The sequence below is a fragment of the Oncorhynchus mykiss genome, chromosome 21 (assembly GCF_057628025.1).
Source record: "Oncorhynchus mykiss isolate SJ-2025 chromosome 21, ASM5762802v1, whole genome shotgun sequence".
Classification (NCBI taxonomy): Eukaryota; Metazoa; Chordata; class Actinopteri; order Salmoniformes; family Salmonidae; genus Oncorhynchus; species Oncorhynchus mykiss.
The window spans coordinates 13,689,629-13,711,581 of NC_143042.1; the positions used below are offsets into that span (position 1 = coordinate 13,689,629).

Below are 21,953 nucleotides of genomic sequence, written 5' to 3' on the forward strand. Positions count from 1 at the left end.
TGAAGGTGCCACCAGCCGCCTGTGGGTTAATGTGCATAGTAAATCACCCACACAGTGGTCCCTGGGTGTAGTAATGGAAGCTTTGATTCTGTCCAGGTGGGGTTGGATGGTCTTAGGGTCGACTTGGTGATCACCACGACACAACTCCAGAACCAGCTATGGTCAAAAAAAAAAGTATTTAAACGCTATCATCAGCGCTCTTGATACGCTTTCACCAGTGCGCTACGTGTTTACTGGTTCAACTATCAACCACTGTACGACAGATTGGAGGGAACTAATACGGTTGTTAGCAATAGCTAAATGTACAAAAATAAAATACATTTCAGCCATTAAACAAATCCATATGCAGACACACATGCACACACATGCTAACCCTGGCTCTCAGTCCCAAGATGAGTTGGGCCCTCTGCCGGTAACTCAGCAGCTCTGGAACCATCTCTGTCACCGAGGTGACAAACTCCTCCAGCATCCCATAATGCATGACAAGTCCTTTCTGCACAACTTGCCACATAGCAGCTGACAGAAGTTGCAGGGGTGGGGCCAAGAGCCGTAAATAAGAAATTGATAGAAGGGGATCTGTGAGAGAGAGAAATAATTATAGTCGCACATTAAAAACACTACTGAGATCTACCAGCTCATTGGGTATTTGCTGTTTCAAAGACATTACGTCATAGGACTGACTGGCCAACATTAGTGTAAGGGAGCCCTCTACTGGCCCTTCAAGACAAAAACAATGCCACATTATTTATTTAGCCACCGCATGCTTATACTGTAATTTGAGAATATTCATTAGCAGTGAGACTCTGTGTTTAGTGAACATATGAGACACGTAATCTTAATTTTTGCCTTTAAAAATTGCACATAGCCTAAACTAAATATGAGCAGCAGGATAAACGTTCACGAGGATGGCACCAGCATGCAGATTCATTACAGACTCAACTATATAATGCTGCATTCAGGTCTGCAAGAGGAAACTCGGAAAGTTCCGCTATATACACGTTGTATGTAAAGCAATGATCGCAAATAGGTTTGTATAAGAAACGTAGGCCAAACACTGCCCAGGTGGTGAAAGAAAATCATTATTTCAATAGTCACGCACCTTTGTAATTTTCTGTATAGCTTCTTTCCATTGCTTGTTTCCAATTTTCAAAAAATATCCGACAGTGTCGCAAATATATCTAAATAACAATGTTATTTAGCTTGTGGTAGTAGTGTCAACGCAAACCAAAATGCTCTGACGCTATCTTGGTCAAATGTGGATGTATTTCTAATAAAAAACGTGCAGAATTATCATAATCATTCTGCAGGTCGAAGTAGATATCTTTGCGCGCATAAATCATTCAGAAATATAAGGAGAAACAGCTTCTCTCAGTTTGAATTTGGATGACCGAAAACCAAGATTCTGGTCTAATCCGCTTTGGTCCGGATCACATGAAGCCTGATTCCCCCATTGGTTGTGGAGAACCACAATAGCCCGATTTTGCTAATGAAGTCCACTAGGCGGAGTCACCGCCACTTCCGGGTTGATTTTAAGGCCTATGGAGATATAGGCCAAAACAGCCATATAATTATCCATATATCATGTATCCATATAATCATCCATATATGACTAATCAGTTGTGTGTGTGAATTACACCCATGACACGCGGGGGGGTCTCCATTTACAAACTCTGTGGTACTGTCTTTGCTTTGGCCTTTTCCATACATTTCGTTTTTCTTTCATCACAACTGAGGAGGAAGGGTGTAGCCACAGCAACAATGCCAGACTTCAGGGAACGCTTGCGAAACAGACCACGCCGAGGTTAGGGATTTAAGAAGTAAATGAGAGAAGTGAAAAATGATTCCTGAGTTGTTCATTTTCTCGAAATCTAAAGACACAACCTAGATCCGAACCAATGTCTTAAGTAGTTGAACATGTTCTTAATCTAACCTCGTTAAATTGACAAAATGACACGTTTTCATTTTCGTCAAAAACGACTTAATATTGAAGGAATGCCTTTGATTTGACTGCCCGCACCTGCGCAGTTTGGCACGAGTGACCGTGACGTCTTTCTACGCATGCGCTTTGCTAGCCAACGTCGTCATGACATCGCCCAGTGCGATCAGGGAGTTCTATTGGAGAAGCAGTTTTAGCCTATCTTCATACTGTACTGTCTTTGTTGTAGCGGTAGCCTATGGTCCACTGTCCTAAACCAGGAACAACAGTCGCGCAAGTCATTGCGAGATGGCTCAGCAATTGTTATTAAAATTAATTTGCGATCATCAGGGAACATTGGACTATGCACATCTGGCAGATGTTGGGGTTGGGGCAGATATTATCTGCGCTCTTGATAAACTTGTTGAAAACGATTTATTTTCTATAGCGCTGTGCAATGGAAACAAACGCATTATTGCGAAAACGAAAGTTAGACGCTGCAAAGCGCAGCAATGTGATGGCTGCAATGATTTACACTTATGTAAATTTTATCTATTTGGGGACTGCAAGAATAGTAGGGGAAGGTAAGCATAAAATATGTTTTATATGACGTGCGCTAAATAGGATGCGTTTTAGACAGGCATTCCAATTCGAAACTTATTTCCGATAATCTGATCTTTTTTAGAGTTTATGTGATTTTTTTCAGTGGACCAATTATTTTTTTTAAATATCAGAATTGGACTGCCTTGTCTAAACGCAGCGATAGGCCCAGAGAAGTAAAGTAAGACAGATTGTTTTGCGTGGCCCGGTTAAAACTCTGCTCTTCCGGGGCACCAGGCCATGCAAAACGAACTCGCCCATTTTTTGACTGTGTACATGTATCATTGCAACGGGTTATTATTATTACTATTTTTACATTTGAGGTATTTCAGCCCAAAACATGAAACTGCAACATTGTTGAAAAATTCTATGGGGTTTAGAAGTTGAATTAATTCAGCAAACTGCATTGTGCTTTGTATGTTTCTTGATACTTTTACTCCCAGACGGACATGCCGCTTTGGCCATGACCTTCACTCCGAACACAACTCCATAGTTTTGAGAGAGCATAAACTTGAGACGCTGAGTAGACAGGAACTCCGGCAGCTATTATTACAGAATGACAACTCTCTCCTTCCACCGGTAAGAGCCAACCGTTTACCTCTAACTGCTGATGTGGATCAGTGGAATGTGTGTGTGTGCAGGGCCAGCTCCAGACATAAGCGACATAAGCAAAGGGGTGGGGGAGTCGTGTCTCAACTTGTTGTTGAGCGTTAGAATAGTGTAATACACAAAGGTGCAAGTTCGAAATGTGTTTGTGTGTCAGCAATTTTTCTCTTATTAGGTCATTCACTGACAGTCACTCAATTAGTCATGTCAGCTAACCATTTTTAGATTGGTCAATTAGTCTATCCAGCTATCTAAACGTATAGTAATCATGGCCAAATAACGACCAGGCATGCAGGGCACATGCCCAGGGCGCTGACCTCCAGAGGGCCCCTGTTGATTTTGTTAGTCACTCTCACTCAGATATCATTAACATGGCAAAATGTGTGAAGTGGGGGCTGCAATGTGTGTGTGTGTCTGTGACTGATGAAGAGGTGCTGTCTGCACATATTAAAAGCCATTTGAATTCAATCACTTTTTGACAGCATCCCTTTTTATGTAAATAACATTTTCCACATGTTTGCCCATGGAAGAATTGGTCAGAAAGTGATCTTTTGGACTTGAAAAGTAGGCTACCTGTGCATGTTTGTCCACTCCAAAATAATTCCAGCGTTAAAACTGCATGTATACTCGTGCCATTTGTTGTGTCTTTACTATCATTCAATTGAAGACTTAGTTTTTATCAAAGATTCCTGTAATTAGTATTACCGATTTAAACTGAATAATCATGTAACTAATTAACTAGGAAGTCGGGGCATCAAGGAAAGTATTCAGATTACAAAGTTATAATTTCCCAATATAACCTTTCAGATATTTTCATGTCTGATCAATAGTCTGATTAATGATTTATTTATTTATTTATTTTATTTTATTTTAGTCTCATTCCAAACGTCGTAAATTGTTGGTTATCTGCACGAACCCAGTCTTCACTATGAGTCATCCATACATCAATTGTCTTAAATTATTTATTTATTCCTAACTAAGTAATTCACAGAAATGCATAAACAAACAAACATGGTAAATGTGGTTACATTAAATGATAGGAAAATGTGCCCTAGTGGGCTGAACCGGCTTGGCGGCTTGTTAGACAAAGGGGAAGTGGGGGTTGACTAAGAAGTCACTACAGAGTTAATAATTATAACAATTGAAATGCTAATCCTTTGAACAATTTCAATCAATATATATATTTACGCTCAGTGTGTCGTCTTGATCGCTGGTGAAAAGCCTTTATTTTGTAGAATTGTCCGTCTCTCTCTCCCTCTCTGTCTTGGTTAGAGGGGATAGTTCAAAGTGACATTCGTTATAGAATGGATGTTTCGGCGGTTGTCGTTCTTCACGTTCAATGATACCGAATTCCTAGCTGCAGATTAGTAATTCATATCAAAGACTTGTTCTCATTCTGTCGGTATCGATAGTCTAAGAGTTTAACCACGTGGTACGGTTAAAAGATTCAGCAGTGGTCTGCAACCTTTAGCCATCTCGTAATTGAGGTAAGTTCGGTCTACAACCTTTGTACTCCCGTGATTGAGAGAAACATGGTCGGGTGATAATTTCTCAAAGTTTGGTTTTATTCGGAATGGCAGAAAAGGTCTGTCCCAGGATGTCTGACCCTAACTGGGCTCAGGGGCGGTCCTCTGATTTAGTTCAAATCCAGTTCCCTTTTTGAGTTTTCCTTCATTAAAAACAGTCCAAAATCACATTGTAAAATTGTGTAAACAGTATCATACTCACTCATTCATCTTATACAACAATTAGATGTAAACCTTATATCTGGGGCTATTATATAAACAGCGTTATGGTAATGTGGCCACACCGTCTCTCATGAGCTTCCCCAAGTTGTGACAAACGGACCAGTTCGTAGCTGGATTCTTCACCGATCTTTTACACTTTCTCCGGAACATGACATTTGTTCATACCTCAAGTTCTGTGAGGTGGAAGGATTTCCTTTGTCTCCATGAAAAACTACTCTCTATAACTGTGTGTCCATGAGGTCTTCACAGGAATTTATGACCTCTGACCACAGCAGCCTAGTTGAAGGAGGCAAGGGGGAGAGGGGGATGGGCTTGCTATACCCAAAAAGGCCAACGTCATGACACATTGTAGTGGAATATTGACTCAGAAATAAAACACTCTTACTGGAACTTGTGAATTCAAATGAGACTTTAATACAAAGTAGCAAAGCCGTGCTGATCCATGGAACAACCAACTTTCCATGCACAGAGCTCTGCATTTTTATAGCTTTGCAGCCTCACACACAGCATATGGATACACCCCATAAGTAAATTAAATAACTCCCCTTGTCCTTTCGCCACCATTATCTTCCATCTGAGTTCTTGCTTGTTCACGCTCAGTAACGCCCTCATCTGCTTCGGGTTTAGACTATAATGGTGGCAGGACCCCTTATGTAATACAAAAAAATAATAAAACATTTTGTATATTGTCAAAGGAATTTTATTCCTATATGTTCATCAACCAATTAAATTAAAACACTCTGCCCATTTCTAAGAATTTGTAAGATACTTATTTGCATAAAATGGACAGAGACCAGTCTCAAAATCAATCAGTAGCGTTTATTCTCGGGAGTACTGATCATAATACAATGTACATTGGTTTATATACATCACATTTCATCATAGCGTTTTGTATGCTGCTCCTCCTTCTCCGATACAATGGCAATATAGTTCACAAGCCTTCCCACATTGTCTGCCACCTGGTAAACAATCTACTACAAGCCCAAGGTCTCTCCCCTCCCTGGGTAGAGACAGAATGTCCTGTAAGGAACACAGCATTCCAGCCGGTCTGACGATAGCTCCATTCGTTTCTAACAAGGAACAGAAAGTCCTTGTTCTAATTCTTGACGAAAACTACACACATTACATTCAGTATTATGATTAAACAAAGGTTTCTGTACCAAATATTAAGTTCTGCTTTTCTGATGTATCAAATACTTATGTCGTGCAATAAAATGCAAATTAATTACTTAAAAATCATACAGTGTGATTTTCTGGATGTTTGTTTTAGATTCTGTCTCTCACAGTTGAAGTGTACATATGATAAAATGTACAGACCTCTACATGCTTTATAAGTTGGAAAACCTGCAAAATTGGCAGTGTATCAAATACTTGTTCTCCCCACTGTACATTGGCTAATGGGATCTTTAACCTGAGCTTTCCGCAGAACCAGCTAATGCACTTGGTGACATAATTCTTATCTTTAGTCAATCGATTTTTTTTTCTCCCACATCATTTGATGAATGGAAATAGACATCTGTCACAAAACACCAAAAAGTGTACCTAAAGATATTCAGGGATTACCATTTATTAGTCTACATTAACTGATGTGTCTTTCTGGCAAATACCTTTTTTTTGTAGCCTGAAAAGTCATGACAACTGAAACGGGGCTGAACCTGTCCTGGGAAAAATGGGATGGTCATCCTAACACACGGTCAACTTTACTAGACTAGGCTATAATGTGACTTACCATGAACTTCTAATAGGCCTACCGGTAGCCAGTGATGTAGTGGTAAAAAATAGGTGAGTAAACTCTGATTGCCGGTCACAGGGAAAAAAGTATTGCTCCCTATACTGCATTTTTCTGAAAAGGGTGGGTAAATGGCGTTTACTTGCGTTTCCCCTCCACTAGGCCCACACCTCTGCCGGTAGCCTACCCTGTCAGCCGAGGCAATTTTACACACATGAGCATACGCACAACAGGTAGCCGACATTCAATATAATAGGCCTATGATTTGAATCAAAACATTTTTACACCCTACAGTGCATTCGGAAAGTATTCAGACCCTTTGACTTTTTCCACGTTGCTACGTTACAGCTGGATACAAATTCAACAAAATCTACACACAATACCCCATAATGACAAAGCAAAAACAGGTTTTTAGAACATTTTGCAAGTGTGTGTATATATATATATATATATATATATATAAATGAAATTAAATGAAATATCACATTTACATAAGTGTTCAGACCCTCAGTACTTTGCTGAAGCACTTTTGGCAGTGATTACAGCCTTGAGTATTCTTGGGTATGACGCTACAAGCTTGGCACACCTGTATTTGGGGTGTTTCTCCCATTCTTCTCTGCAGATCCTCTCAAGCTCTGTCAGGTTGGATGGGGAGCATCGCTGCACAGCTATTTTCAGGTCTCACCAGAGATGTTTGATCAGGTTCAAGTTCAATAGGTTTCCTATGGAGGATCGACAGTATAATTTAAAACAACGTATATTCCCATTCAAGTCAACATTCTCTGATATGTGCACCTCCAACAATCTTTCTGGAACCATTTTGAAAGTAGACATTGCAATTGTATTCCCATTTTAGTACATTTATCAGCCAGAACATGATACCCACTGTGTATTCTAGAGCATGTTGTGTCTCAACTGATGGCGGACACAACATAATAGGGTCTAAGCTACAACATTGTTTTGATTTTTTTTTGTGATTTTTTTTGTTTTGTTTTGATAATTGTAAAAAATATAAACCCTTTACACTCGTACCCATATACAGGTTGAAAATGGCAGATTTGGGCACTCAGTGGCAGTACAGTAAGGTGCTCTACATATTGTCAGACACCCTTGTTAGACCTCTTGTGCTCCACAATGCTGTATGGGTTTTGACTGACAGACATTCTGAACTTTAGCACCTCACATGACAAGAAGTTGCCCCCATCCCTCCCACTAATTGGGCACATTTTGTAAATGTTTTGTTGACTGAGTGAGGGAAATGCTGTAAATTAGAGGTCTCAATGTACAGTATATTGAAATGTGAGATGTTGAGGATTATAATAAATACTGCTTTGATGTCATACAAGCAAGCCAAACACCTGTGAGTCCAAATGTGCACTTCACATTTCCATATCATAAAACTCATATACTGTTTCAACATTTATGATCACTATGTTTGATGTACAGTTAGTTACAAGATGACATGGCATCATACCCTGAACAGAATGAGCCTATGTTTGTCTACTGTGAAGAAGATTTGCCGCTGCACACACACACACACACACACACACACACACACACACACACCTGAATGTACTCATGACTCCTTTTCCATGTGCACTAAAATTACACTCTGTTTCCCTGAATTGCATTGTTAAAGCCTGACACTGTAATGTCATATTTTATCATTTAGCTAGTCTTGTTGGCAATAGAACAACCTTTCAAATCATGCCCACCTGGACCTAGATTGAGATTTATGTTTTTGGATTATGTAAATAATAACAGTAATTGTATGGTGGCAGGGCTTGTGTGCCAAACAAATCAACTACAAGTGTGCTTCCTCTAGTTCCTCAACAGCACAGCAAGGATAACTCAAAAAAGCCCCTTTATAGTTGAAGACTCATCTTTGAGTCATACAAGAGTGTTCAAATCACTTAGGAACTGTGCACACGTTGGAGAGGTGTGTGGTCACTTGGGGACACCAGTTAGTCCTCTCACTCAAACCCTGTTGTTTTATGTTGCACCGATCCCACATTTTCCTGGGATAGTCTTATCATGTCACTGAATGTATCCAGAGTATTTTCAGATGGTGTTATCTAGTAAATGTCAAATGCATATAAAATCAACAGTGTAATGTTTTGGTTTCAGTCTTGTCACGTGCTGTTGTGTCCTTGCCTTTTGGTCTGATCATTTTCCCATCTCCAAACTGTTCCCTTTCAATTTGTTATGCGTTTCATATTTCTTCTGTAAGAAATAATTAAATGTCTTAATTGTTTATTATTATGATAATTTAATTGATTCTGATATTTCAGGGGGTGGCAGCACCCCTACTTCCTGCGGCTATGGGAATAACCAATGGCATTGCAGGCTGTGAAATGTATAGCACACTTCAGACAACCAAGGTGAATGTGACTACAGTGAAGGTTAGAAATGGTAAAACGTTTGATACAATTTTCACCTGACACGATCACTCTTAATTCTTGCCTAATATGTTGGCATGCATAACATTTTTATTTTTTTTAACAATTCCCATATTTTCAATAATGTGAAACAGTATAATGTTTTAACTGTTTTGTATAATATTACCATTATATCTACGCATGACCAATTTGTGTCTATTAACAATGTCATATTCTGCTTGAAATAACATGTAGGTTAATGAAATAATCAAAAGAAAAATGTGATTTGATTATTAGCCCAATGGTAGGCATTATATCATGTGAATTAGGCCTTATGTGAAATCATTGTCAAAAGCGCAACAGGTACCGTTGCATGTAGGCCTAGATTATTTATGGGTGGATCATATAGAAATATCAAAACATTCTTTCAACTCCAAAGCAATTGCCTGTCTATGATGCCGGAACCACTGACTCGCTACCTTTTTCTATAATCAAGACACCTGCTGGTAACTCTTAAATGGTTAGGACAGCTCACGAGGTGTCCTCAATATCTGTCGACTAGGTGTGACTCTTACGACTAAAGAGGCTCCTTGCATAGCTTCTATTTTTACCCATAAGAGTAGGAGTAAAATGTCTCAGCACTTATGACCAATTGTCTACCCTGAGATGCTTTGTGGATACGGGCCCAGCTGTCAGATTCTCAAGGAAGAGGTTGATTCTCCTCATCGGTGAGATGCACGTAATCCCCAAGGTACTGCCCAGGGACACAGTGCTTTATGGCAGAATGGTGGATTGTGGGCATGCGCCTGTCACAGAGAAATGCAAACACCAGCTGGTTGACAGAGCACCGGGCCATCTCTTTGTGCTTGTTGCTGTCCTCCTCCCACTGGAACTTCCAACTCCTTTACTGTGTGATGTCAGAGTAGATCACCGTTGTCCCGGGGAACAGTTGGATGGCAGCCTCCAAATCAGCTCACATCTGACACACCTTTGTGTGTCCCAAGTCGTTTCCGAGGTGGATGACTATGATACATTCACGGTCGCGCCTTGGTGAGAGAGGATATTTCAGAACTTTTCCTTTGAGAACAGCTCATCCATATTTCACGCTCCTGTCGTCATCTAGCCAGATACATTGTGTAATCCCATTGTAAATATTTGCTTCAGGCTTTGTTTCCTTGCTCTCACCAATTTGCTTTGAGCAATGATCAGTAGGATTATGAGCTGGGATCCTATCAATAAGTCAAACGCACAACATTGTGAGGGTTCACAAGGAGAGCATGTGTTAAGCTGTATGATAATGTTGCGTCATCATCTTCCGGTGTGAAACCATGGAAATGAAAAACAACAACTACATTTGAAGTCAGAATAGGCATTGGTCTGAAGCTGAAAAAGAAAGGAAATTCACGAGTACCACAATGCTTATTCCACCCATGGAAATTAAAAACAAAAAGTATGTTTTAAGTGAGAATATGCATTGGTCTGAAACCGAAAAGAAATTCACGAGTACCATAATGTTTATTCCACCCATGCTCTACCAAGGTTTTCCAGCACACAGCTTTGCCCTACTACAGTAGCTATGTTGGTATTGTACTTCAAACTGTGGTGGCTGGTTGCTTTGGATTCAAACCTTCTCAAACAGCCTAATTCATACTCTTCAGAGGGATAATGGCTGCAATTACAATTATATATAACGGTATAGATATGTACAGTACCAGTCAAAAGTTTGGACACACCTACTCATTTCAGGGTTTTTCTTTATTTTTATTTTTTTCTACATTGAGGAATAATTGTGAAGACATCAAAACCACAAAATAATACATATGGAATGTAGTAACCAAAAAAGTATTAAACAATGCAGAGATCATCCGTTCACCTACTCAACGTCTCACAAAGACACGGCAGTTGGAACTAAAAATGTCAAATTTGGACTCATCAGACTAAAGGACAGATTTCCACCGGTCTAATGTCCATTGCTCGTGTTTTTTGTCCCAAGCAAGTCTCTTCTTCTTATTGGAGTCCTTTTAGTAGTGTTTTCTTTGTAGCAATTCGACCATGAATGCCTGATTCACGCAGTCTCCTCTGAACAGTTGATGTTGAGATGTGTCTGTTACTTGAACTCTGAAGGATTTATTTGGGCTGAAATCTGAAGTGCAGTTCATTTGTGGCAAACTTATCCTCTGCAGCAGAGGTAACTCTGGGTCTTCCATTTCTGTGGCGATCCCCATGAGAGCCAGTTTCATCATAGCGCTTGATGGTTTTTGCAACTGCACTTTTAGAAACTTTAAAAGTTCTTGAAATGTTCCGTATTGACTGACCTTCATGTCTTAAAGTAATGATGGACTGTCATTTCTCTTTGCTTATTTGAGCTGTTCTTGCAATAATATGGACTTGGTCTTTTACCAAATAGGGATATATTCTGTATACCCACCCCTACCTTGTCACAACACAACTGATTGGCTCAAACGCATTAAGAAGGAAAGAAATTCCACAAATTCACTTTTAACAAGGAACACTTGTTAATTGAAATGCATTCCAGTTGATTACCACATGAAGCTGGTTGAGAGAATGCCAAGAGTGTGCAAAGTTGTCATCGAGGCAAAGGGTGGCTACTTTAAAGAATCTAAAATATATTTTGTTTTCTTTAACACTTTTTTGGTTACTACATGATTCCACATGTGTTGTTTTGATGTCTTCATGATTATTCTACAATGTAGGAAAGAGTAAAAAATTAAGATAAACCCTTGAATAAGTAGGTGTGTCCAAACTTTTGACTAGTACTGTATATCATTTGTCTGTATGTATTTTTTAGATATAAGCCTATTGTAAATGTGTATTATTGTTGCATCAACATCTTTACTATAAACATAAATACAAGTACAATCAGAACTTTAAGCTACATATTATTTTGCACAAGGTCATGAACTGTCCATTGATCAGCCCAGCAATTGATCAAACAGGACCATGTTTGAAACACAAGTGGTTCTGCGCTGATGTCAATATTACGCAGGGAAGCTAACAGTTACTGAAATGAGGAATGCAGGTAGGATGTATCTATCTGAGATACTGTGTCCAACACACCACCACCTGTTGGGCACATACAGACCAAAAAAGGATGTTTCAATGATTGTTAAAATAAAGGTTTAAGAAAATACAGGCATGCACCACATTACAAGACAAAACAGCTCAATCAAGCCTGATCGTCTTGTAAGTATAAAAGCAAAGCTTGCTGTAATTTTTTTTTTTTTTCAAGCATGAAAAGATACCGTAATGGTATAATGTCCTACTATGGTGTGAAGAATCCAATGCTTTACCTTGTATGCGGTACAAATCACATTATTGTGGAAGCACCCCCTCTAAGAGTCTGAATTAGGCTGTGTTTTTCTCACTTAAAATAGTTTAATCTCTTGTATGTTTTGGCATTAAACTTCAAAAAGTGTAGCACTTGGAAGGGAAGGTTTTGTTCAAATCAATAGGGGTTCTGTCAAAAAGGGATTGAATTCAAATGGATTTACCCAATAGCTCTGTGTGTTCATCTCATGCTTTCTTGCACAAAGAGTATGGTACACAAGTATTTTAAAAGCCTTGTCTTTCACTCTTTCAGGTGTGCAACTCTTATAACAAAGGCACCGGGCAATATGGCAACTGCCCTGATCAGGAAGGGTGCAGGAGACTTCACGTGTGCGACAGGTACATCAGAGGAACCTGCTCCTCGGGAGCCAACTGCAACAGGTGTCATGACTTCTTCGAGCCACACCCACGGAGGACCCTGCAGCAGAGGGGAGTGCCAAACGATTTAATGACATCCATGTTGTCCACCTACCAGAACATCCAGGCCATGAAAAGTGAAGGTGCCGGCGGTGCTTCTTCCATCAACAGGCCCCAGAGCTGTCCTCAGAGGAATACAGGTAGATGGCTGCAGGAGCAAACAACAGGGTTGTGTTCAGTGGGGAATAATGTTTCAGAACAGTCGCTATAGTTACCTGCAAGGGTAGGTTGGGGTCAATTGCATTTAAATTCCAGACCAGTTGTCACGCCCTGACCTTGGAGATCCTTTTTATGTCTCTATTTTGGTTTGGTCATGGCGTGAGTTGGGGTGGGCATTTCTATGTTTTGTGTTTCTATGATTTTCTATCTCTATGTTTTGGCCGGGTATGGTTCTCAATCAGGGACAGTTGTCTATCGTTGTCTCTGATTGGGAACCATACTTAGGTACCCTTTTTCCCACCTGTGTTTGTGGGAAGTATGGCACTTAGCCTTAAGCTTCAGGGTTTTGTTTTGTCGTGTGTATTGTTTTGTTCGGCGTCTTTTCTTAATTAAAGAACATGTACGCTCACCACGCTGCACCTTGGTCCGCTCCTTTCATCAGCCATGACACCAGTCAATTCAATAAGTACACTGATATTCCAATTCTCTTCAATAACCAGGTTTCCATCCAACCTTTTTATGCGAGTAAAGTACGTTGCATGAAAATGAACATTTCTTGGTAAACTTTCCAAACGTCGACAACAAAATACGCTAGATATCGTGTGTTTTTTTTGGGGGGGTCAGTAAGTGATTATGCGAGAAATGGCTGTGGAAATACTCATTCTCAAATATTGATGTAATAACCATAATATTTAAGTAAACTTGGAGTCACGGGGTGACATGTTGTGTGGTCCTACTACAACTGGAGAAAGCATACAGTTTATTAGGCAACAGGTGAAATAAGTTATGAACTTCACAGGGAGGTGAAAATGCACGGTGACACGCTTGATGCTCCTTTCCAATAAAAATCAAGGGTCTTATTCTGGTGACATGATCATCAATGCTTGGCTGCCATTTGACAAATAAAAATGATCTTGTTCTTTTGTCTATAATAATGTTTTATTTGTTTTAAATTTATTTCACCTTTAGTTAACCAGGGAGGCCAGTTGAAAACAAGTTCTCATTTACAACTGCAACCTGGCCAAGATAAAGCAAAGCAGCACAACAACAAAAAACAACAGAGTTACACATGGGATAAACAAAAGTACAGTCAATAACACAATAGAAACATCTAGATACAGTGTGTGCAAATGGGTGTTCATGTAAGCTATACCTGCACTGTATCTGCGAGCTGTTGGCTAGAGCGCACGTGCCAATAAGAGTGGGCACAGTCGCTATATAACGCAAAAACAATTATTCGGTACTTGGGAATTTAACCGCAAAAGTTATTTTTATGTGCGCTATGTCATCATGCACAGCCTTTTATCCGCAACAAGTCAATTTGATGGAAACAGATCTCTGGTAGGAAAATGTGCATATAGTTTGGATGGAAACCTAGCTAGTGAGGAAAAGGTGGAATTGGAATTTGGTTTACTTTCTGAATTGACTGGAATTGAGATGGTATTGACCTCAACCCTGTTACCAACTTTGATTTCATGTAACTAAATGTTTGTTTGTTTATTTGTTCTTTATTTACAGTGAGGAATGAGATCTGCCTGTTCTTTGTCAAGGGGGACTGCAAACAAGGAGGTACATTTAACGAGGGAGATATTGTGTGTGGTGGGAGAGTGTCTGGAGGATAGCTTTCCCATGTTTGCTTTCACAGAACACCGGCAAGGGCCTTGCCTGATTTTTACTCAGGTAGAAGCTATGGCACCCAGCCGGATATGAGTTTATCTACAACTTTCAAGGTTGTCAGTAGAGACACAATACAAACCCCGTGAAACCACAATTTAGGGACAAATCAGGCTGTTACCCAGGTGCAACAGTGATACTCAGCACCATATCACATCTCACTAAAAATGTATGACTTTCAGAGAAATGCTGGAGAGTCCACTTCAAAATGCCCTACAAGTGGGAAGTGAACGATGGACAGACTTGGTCAGCTCTGCCAGCAAACGAAGAAATCGAGAGAGACTTCTGTGACCCTTCTAAGATACACAGGTACAGTATGTTATGTCATACTTAAAGATAGACTCAGCGATTTCCTCAACAACTAAGAGAGTTGGAGCGCAAGACTCAGCTTCCCCGCTGTTTTGGTCCTGCAGCTACCACGCTGTAACAGCGAAGCGAACACGTGCAAATGCTCAGATATAGTACTGCGTGTGACTGTCTTGCATCTCAATATCTGCGGTGCTGCTTGTGGCAATATAATTTTGCTCAGCGCCAGCTGTGCCATCAGAGTCCCTGGGTTCGCGCCCAGGCTCTGTCGTAACCGGCCGCGACCGGGAGGTCCGTGGGGCGACGCACAATTGGCCTAGCGTCGTCCGGGTTAGGGTGGGCTTGGTCGGTAGGGATGTCCTTGTCTCATAGCGCACCAGCGACTCCTGTGGCGGGCCGGGCGCAGTGCGCGCTAACCAAGGTTGCCAGGTGCACGGTGTAGCCTCCGACACATTGGTGCGGCTGGCTTCCGGGTTGGATGCGCGCTGTGTTAAGAAGCAGTGCGGCTGGTTGGGTTGTGTATCGGAGGACGCATGACTTTCAACCTTCGTCTCTCCCGAGCCCGTACGGGAGTTGTAGCGATGAGACAAGATAGTAGCTACTACAACAATTTGATACCACGAAATTGGGGAGAAAAAGGGGTAAGAATAAAAAAATAAAAATAAATAATAATATCATTTTGCTGAGTCTACCTTTAACTAGAAAAACGATGTCGACCTGTGAATAAGGTACAACAGCCATTTTTTTTTTACCATTTACATTTGTCATGCCTTCACAGTGAGGGATCTGAGCGTGTGCGTTTCGACTCCATGAGCCACGGGTTACGGGAAGTTCGCCGTCTCTCCACAGTTTCCTCTGTGACCCAGCCCACATACGTACTCACCACAGAGTGGGTGTGGTTCTGGGAAGACGAGTACGGCAAATGGGTCCAGTACGCATCCATCGTAAGTGGTGTGAAACACTCAAAACAGGCTGATGTGTTACGAGGACAATAATAGATATAGTAAACTGTTGTTCCCCTTGAAATAGATGTTTTTTCTCTATAAATCACAGAAAGAGATGCACAGATTGTCATCCATCACCAGTGAAGACCTTGAGAAAAGGTTCCAGGAGGATCAAAGTGCTGTGGTGAAGTTCACTGCAGGCCAGCAGTCTTATGAGCTGAGTTTCAGAGGTAACACACATCAACACTCTTGAAAAACAGCTCTCATGTGCATCCTTCTGTTATAATAATAATAATAATATATTTTAGTTATAAGCGCTTAGCACAAGTTACAGTTAGAGTCTGAAAGGCTACTCTTATACACTACCAGTCTAAAGTTTTAGAACACCTACTCATTCAAGGGTTTTTCTTTATTTTTTACTATTTCCTACATTGTAGAATAATAGTGATGACATCAAAACAATGAAATAACATATAGGGAATCATGTACTAACCAAAAAAGTTAAATAAATCAAAATATATTTTATATTTGAGATTCTTCAAATAGCCATCCTTTGCCTTGATGACAGCTTTGCACACTCTTGGCATTCTATCTACCAGCTTCAGCTGCAATGCGTTTCCAACCGTCTTGAAGGAGTTCCCACATATGCTGAGCACTTGTTGGCTGCTTTTCCTTCACTCTGAGGTACAACTCATCCCAAACCATCTCAATTTGGTTGAGGTCGGGGGATTGTGGAGGCCAGGTCATCTGATGCAGCACTCCATCACTCTCTTTCTTCGTAAAATAGCTGAAGCTGGTCCCATTAAGCCCAAACCAGATGGGATGGCGTATCGCTGCAGAATGCTGTTTGCCATGCAGGTTAAATGTGAATTCTAAATAAATCACAGACAGTGTCACCAGCAAAGCACTCCCACACCATAACACCTCCTCCTCCAGGCTTTACAGTGGGAAATACACATGCAGAAATCATCCGTTCACCCACTCTGTCTCACAAACCAAAGACGGTTAGAACCAAATTGGTCTGGAGTCCAAATTGGACTCCAGACCACAGATTTCCACTGGTCAAATGTCCATTGCCCATGTTTCTTGGCCCAAGCAAGCCTCTTCTTATTATTGGTTACCTTTAGTAGTGGTTTCTTTGTAGCAATTTGACCATGAAGGCCTGATTCACTTATTCTCCTCTGAACAATTGAAGCTGAGATGTGTCTGTTACTTGAACTCTGAAGCATTTATTTGGGCTGCAATTTCTGAGGCTGGTAACTCTAATGAACTTATCCTCTGCAGCAGAGGCGACTCTGGGTCTTCCATTTCTGTGGCGGTCCTCATGAGAGCCAGTTTCATCATAACGCTTGATGGTTTTTGCGACTGCACTTGAAGAAACTTTAAAAGTTCTTGAAATGTTCTGGATTGACTGACCTTCATGTCTTAAAGTAATGATGGGCTGTCGTTTCTCTTTGCTTATTTGAGCTGTTCTTGCCATAATATGGACTTGGTCTTTTACCAAATAGGGCTATTTTCTGTATACCACCTCTACCTTGTCACAGCACAACTGATTGGCTCAAACGCATTAAGATGGAAAGAATTTGCACACATTAACCTTTAAGAAGGCACACCTGTTAATTAAAATGCATTCCATGTGACTACCTCATGAAGCTGGTTGAGAGAATGCCAAGAGTGTGCAAAGCTGTCATCAAGACAAAGGGTGGCGATTTGACATATTTAGATTTGTTCAACACTTTTTTGGTTACTACATGATTCCATATGTGTTATTTCATAGTTTTGATGTCTTCGCTATTATTCTACAATGTAGAAAAAAGAAAGAAAAAATAAAGAAAAACCCATGAATGAGTAGGTGTTCTAAAACATTTGACCGGTAGTGTACGCCCCTCAAATTCTATTACTAAAATCGGCGGCAGGTAGCCTAGATGTTAGAGATGTTGAACGATAACTGTAAGGATGCTGGTTCAAATAGTTAATCTTGTAATTACAGACATGACACAAAAAAACAAAGCATATGGTACTGTAAGGATGGTCAGACGACGTCCAGTCTTTGTTTCAACTGTGGACGCACAAGCTGCAAGGAGCAGGTAATATATGAATGGAATTGGACTGAGAATGGGTCTATGTTCTGAATCGAACCATTTCTATATGTACCTAATAGATGACTTATAATCATAATACTTTTTTCTTGTATGTGAAGGTTATTTTTACATGTCATTTCAGGAGAAATGGACCACGCAATTTCAGAGCTGTTCCTGGATCTTGGGACAAGTCTGCGATACCCGACATTGGATACAAGGTCACTTGTTTACATGTGATTCTCCGGCTTTGGATTGCAGGGAAGTTTAACATTAATATTGCCCTGTCAGCTGTGACAACCATTTTGTTTTCCCCCTCCTGCAGACAGTCTCTCTTCTGAGTTCTGAAAGGGACTATCAGAGGGTCCAGGGACTTTTCAACCAGACCATGAGGGGCTTTCAAATCACCAGCATCGAGAGGGTCCAAAACAGAGACCTCTGGGAAGTCTTCCAGTGGTATGTTTACATCAACTCTCACACACAATCCTAGCATGTTACTTCCAAAATACTATGTAAACCCTGACTTGAACAAGATTATGGGGAAGTAGTGTTAGGAATTGAAAACCTGGTCAGGGTGTGTAGAAATGTGAGATACAACATATAAGGTGACCATCTCCTATCTTTTAAAGGTTTATTAGACAAAAGAGAGACATATGCATAGGAGAAGACAGACATGTTCATGTAAGAGGTCTAGAGCAAATCTCACCCCCTCCCCTCTGACGAGAGGGCTGACCTAAACACTCTTGCCTATCTCTGTTCACTGCCAAAGCATTAAATCAAGGTGGAGACCTTGGGGTTGAATAGACTATACATTTGAAACATCTTAATCGCTTAAAGACGCCCATAAACTATTTTGTGTCTCAGGGGCCCAGATACCAGTTACTGAGAGCTGCTTTAAGGTGACCTCTGGCCTTACAGAGGGTACCTAGAGGCCAAATTTCAATAGGGAATAACCATCGGAAAGTATCAATCTCAACAGCAGCTAATGGTGATTTCATACAGTAACAGCAGCTAATGGTAATTTATTCTTTCTCAGGAAGAGAGATTTAATGAAGAAAAACAATGGAGGTCAAAACAGCAAGGAGCTACATCTCTTCCACGGAACGGACCCAAAACACGTAGAGGCCATTTGCAGAGATAACTTCGACTGGAGGCTGTGTGGAACCAACGGAACTGTGTATGGCGAAGGTACCTCATGTTAACCATCTGTCAGAAGTGTAGTCAGATTTTAGAAGCAGTCATTATCTCACTATAGTCTGTCATTTTGTTTTACTGATGATCTTCTCTGTTTTAGGGAGTTACTTTGCCAGGGATGCCAAGTACTCACACAGCTACACCAGCCACTCAGGAGTGAGGTCCATGTTTGCTTGTCAGGTGCTTGTTGGCGACTACACACAGGGGAACTCGGGGCTCCGTCGCCCCCCTCCAAAAGGCGAGGGAAGCCCCACTCTCTATGACAGCTGTGTGGACAATGTCCTGAACCCATCCATATATGTGGTGTTTGAAAGGCACCAGGTTTACCCAGAGTTCCTCATCAAATATGATGGTAGCGTCATGCACTGGTCCACATCGGCTCCAGCTCCCCCCAAAACTGTCTCTATCCAATCCACTTCCTTAACCCCAACATCCAACCGGATTCAAGCCACAGCTGCTGCCACCCCATCGAAGAGAGTTCCATCCACTTTGAATCCATTTAAAACTGCAGCAACCACTTCCTCAAATCCAACCCATTCTCGTCCCACTTCACATTTTGTCCATCAGTCGCTCCCAAAACCTGCCCAAGCCCCATTGATATTCATTCAATCTCCAGTCCTCATAAAGCCAGCCACAAGTTCTCAATTAGTGGATATCACCCGAGGCCCAGATTACACTTCCTCATTTGCAAACCTCTCTCACACACTCACTACCCCAGCCAGTACACCCTCTCGTACGCTCACTACCCCTGCCAGTACACCCTCTCGTACGCTCACTACCCCTGCCAGTACACCCTCTCGTACGCTGACTACCCCTGCCAGTACACCCTCTCGTACGCTCACTACCCCTGCCAGTACACCCTCTCGTACGCTCACTACCCCTGCCAGTACACCCTCTCGTACGCTCACTACCCCTGCCAGTACACCCTCTCGTACGCTCACTACCCCAGCCAGTACACCCTCTCGTACGCTCACTACCCCAGCCAGTACACCCTCTCGTACGCTCACTACCCCTGCCAGTACACCCTCTCGTTCGCTCACTACCCCTGCCAGTACACCCTCTCGTTCGCTCACTACCCCTGCCAGTACACCCTCTCGTACGCTCACTAGCCCAGCCAGTACCCTCTCTTATACTCTCCCTGCTCCAGCCAGTACCCTCTCTTACACACTCCCTGCCCCAGCCAGTACCCTCTCTTATACTCTCCCTGCTCCAGCCAGTACCCTCTCTTATACTCTCCCTGCTCCAGCCAGTACCCTCTCTTATACGCTCCCTGCCCCAGCCAGTACCCTCTCTTATACGCTCCCTTCCCCAGCCAGTACACCCTTTCCTACACTCACTACCCCAGCCAGTACCCCATCTTATACACTCCCTACCCCAGCCAGTACCCCCTCTTATACACATCCTACCCCAGCCAGTACCCTCTCTTATACATTCACTACCCTAGCCAGTACCCCCTCTCCTACACTCACTACCCCAGCCAGTACAGCCTCTAGTAGACTCGCTCCCCCAGCCAACACCACCTCTCGAAGACTGGCTCCCCAACCCCCCACCCCCTCTCCTACACTCACGCCCTCACCCAGTGCCCCCTCTTGCACACTCACGCCCTCACCCAGTACCCCCTCTTATACATTCACTACCCCAGCCAGTACCCCCTCTTATACACTCACTGCCCCAGCCAGTACCCCCTCTTATACACTCACTGCCCCAGCCAGTACCCCCTCTTATACACTCACTGCCCCAGCCAGTACCCCCTCTTATACACTCACTGCCCCTGCCAGTACCCCCTCTTATACACTCACTGCCCCAGCCAGTACAGCCTCTCGTAGACTCGCTCCCCAACCCCCCACCCTCTCTCCTACACTCACTCCCTCAGCCAGTACCCCCTCTCGCACACTTTCCCCCTTAACTGGCACCCTATCTTGGGCTCACACCCGCTCAACAACCACTACTCGCACTCTCTCTGACAGCAGTTCTTCTCACCCACTATCCCCTACATCCTCACTGAGCACACCTTATCCCACACTTTCTCACTCATCCTACTCCCCCACTTACACACAAACTCCCTCACGCACTTCCCCCTCCACGTCAAGCCATTCTTCTAGCACACTCTCCCCCTCAGATAGGTTGCTATCTCGGGTGTTCTCTCCCTCGACAGGTGCCTCCACTAGATCTCCTCCTGAGTCACTGTACAGTGTTCCAACAGCTCATAGGAGGGACACCAAAGAAAAGAACAAGTGCCTTCTCCAATAACTTGCCTTTGTCAGGGTGGAGCAGTAAGTTAATAGAAGGTTTTGATGGCGAACTTCACATTTTCAAAAACAGAACATTTATTAAAATTATGAATGATAATGCATTTGCATACTAAATATGTTTTATAGCTGTGTATCTTTACCTTGTAGGGGCTTAGTAATAGTAAAGCTGTTCACAACTAACCAGACGTTGGTAATTTTGCACAAATATGAATTTGATGAGCATGTTTCCTTTACTCAGGTCTGCTGACAGTCTATACATTTTGTAAATGAAACAGGTTTGATTTCTCTGTTTTAAACTGAATAAACTCAAATAATTGATTGTGGATGTTTTTTTGGGACAATCCTACTCTTTTCTAAGAGATTTTGAAACACTCAAATGTCAGAAACATATTTTTTTGACAAATATCATCTTTATTGACTTTAAAAACTGAATCAATGATTAACTACTGCTGCTATTGTGTGTCTAACAGGCCTAATTAAGGTTCCACATGCCACTCGGCCAGAGTTCAATGTGACGAATTTAAAAGGCTGTGTACCGTCATTAGTGTGTTCTGTTGCCTGTTTGTTATACTTGGCTAACTTCATTATAGGGGAGTGGTTAAATA

At 41.8% G+C, this 21,953-nt stretch overlaps 2 protein-coding genes across 5 annotated transcripts in view; one reads left to right on the forward strand and one right to left on the reverse strand.

Annotated features, from left to right (window-relative positions):
• The window catches only part of zgc:113263 (TIN2_N and Myb_DNA-bind_4 domain-containing protein), a 68,836-nt gene extending 66,836 nt beyond the window's left edge, over nucleotides 1-2,000 (reverse strand). For all 3 annotated transcript variants that reach the window (XM_090213876.1, XM_021577144.3, XM_021577143.3), the window contains exons 1-3: nucleotides 1,100-2,000; nucleotides 374-576; nucleotides 52-156 (exon numbers count right to left, since the gene is read on the reverse strand). In XM_090213876.1, the coding sequence (XP_090070002.1) occupies nucleotides 52-156; nucleotides 374-576; nucleotides 1,100-1,130 (339 nt within the window). In that variant the 5' untranslated portion in view covers nucleotides 1,131-2,000. The remainder of the gene's footprint in view (nucleotides 1-51; nucleotides 157-373; nucleotides 577-1,099) is intronic.
• Nucleotides 2,001-2,074: 74 nt separating this feature from the next.
• Nucleotides 2,075-21,671, forward strand: LOC110500034 (uncharacterized). 2 transcript variants are annotated; one of them, XM_021577146.3, is made up of 12 exons: nucleotides 2,075-2,499; nucleotides 2,959-3,094; nucleotides 12,578-12,881; nucleotides 14,419-14,469; nucleotides 14,757-14,883; nucleotides 15,659-15,824; nucleotides 15,934-16,054; nucleotides 17,815-17,911; nucleotides 18,048-18,123; nucleotides 18,228-18,358; nucleotides 18,939-19,090; nucleotides 19,197-21,671. In XM_021577146.3, the coding sequence occupies exons 1-12, from the start codon at nucleotides 2,225-2,227 to the stop codon at nucleotides 21,344-21,346; spliced, it is 3,786 nt and encodes a 1,261-aa protein (XP_021432821.3). In that variant the 5' UTR covers nucleotides 2,075-2,224; the 3' UTR covers nucleotides 21,347-21,671. The 2 variants fall into 2 exon arrangements, with proteins under 2 accessions (XP_021432821.3, XP_036813214.2); XM_036957319.2 differs by lacking the exon at nucleotides 2,075-2,499 and adding an exon at nucleotides 2,707-2,838.
• Nucleotides 21,672-21,953: the final 282 nt, after the last annotated feature.

Coding starts and splice junctions, on each gene's coding strand:
- LOC110500034 (XM_021577146.3), top strand. CDS start 2,225: ATGGCTCAGCAATTGTTATTAAAATTAATTTGCGATCATCAGGGAACA. Junction 3,095..12,577: donor ACAACTCTCTCCTTCCACCG/GTAAGAGCCAAC, acceptor TCACTCTTTCAG/GTGTGCAACTCTTATAACAA. Junction 15,825..15,933: donor GGGTCCAGTACGCATCCATC/GTAAGTGGTGTG, acceptor TATAAATCACAG/AAAGAGATGCACAGATTGTC.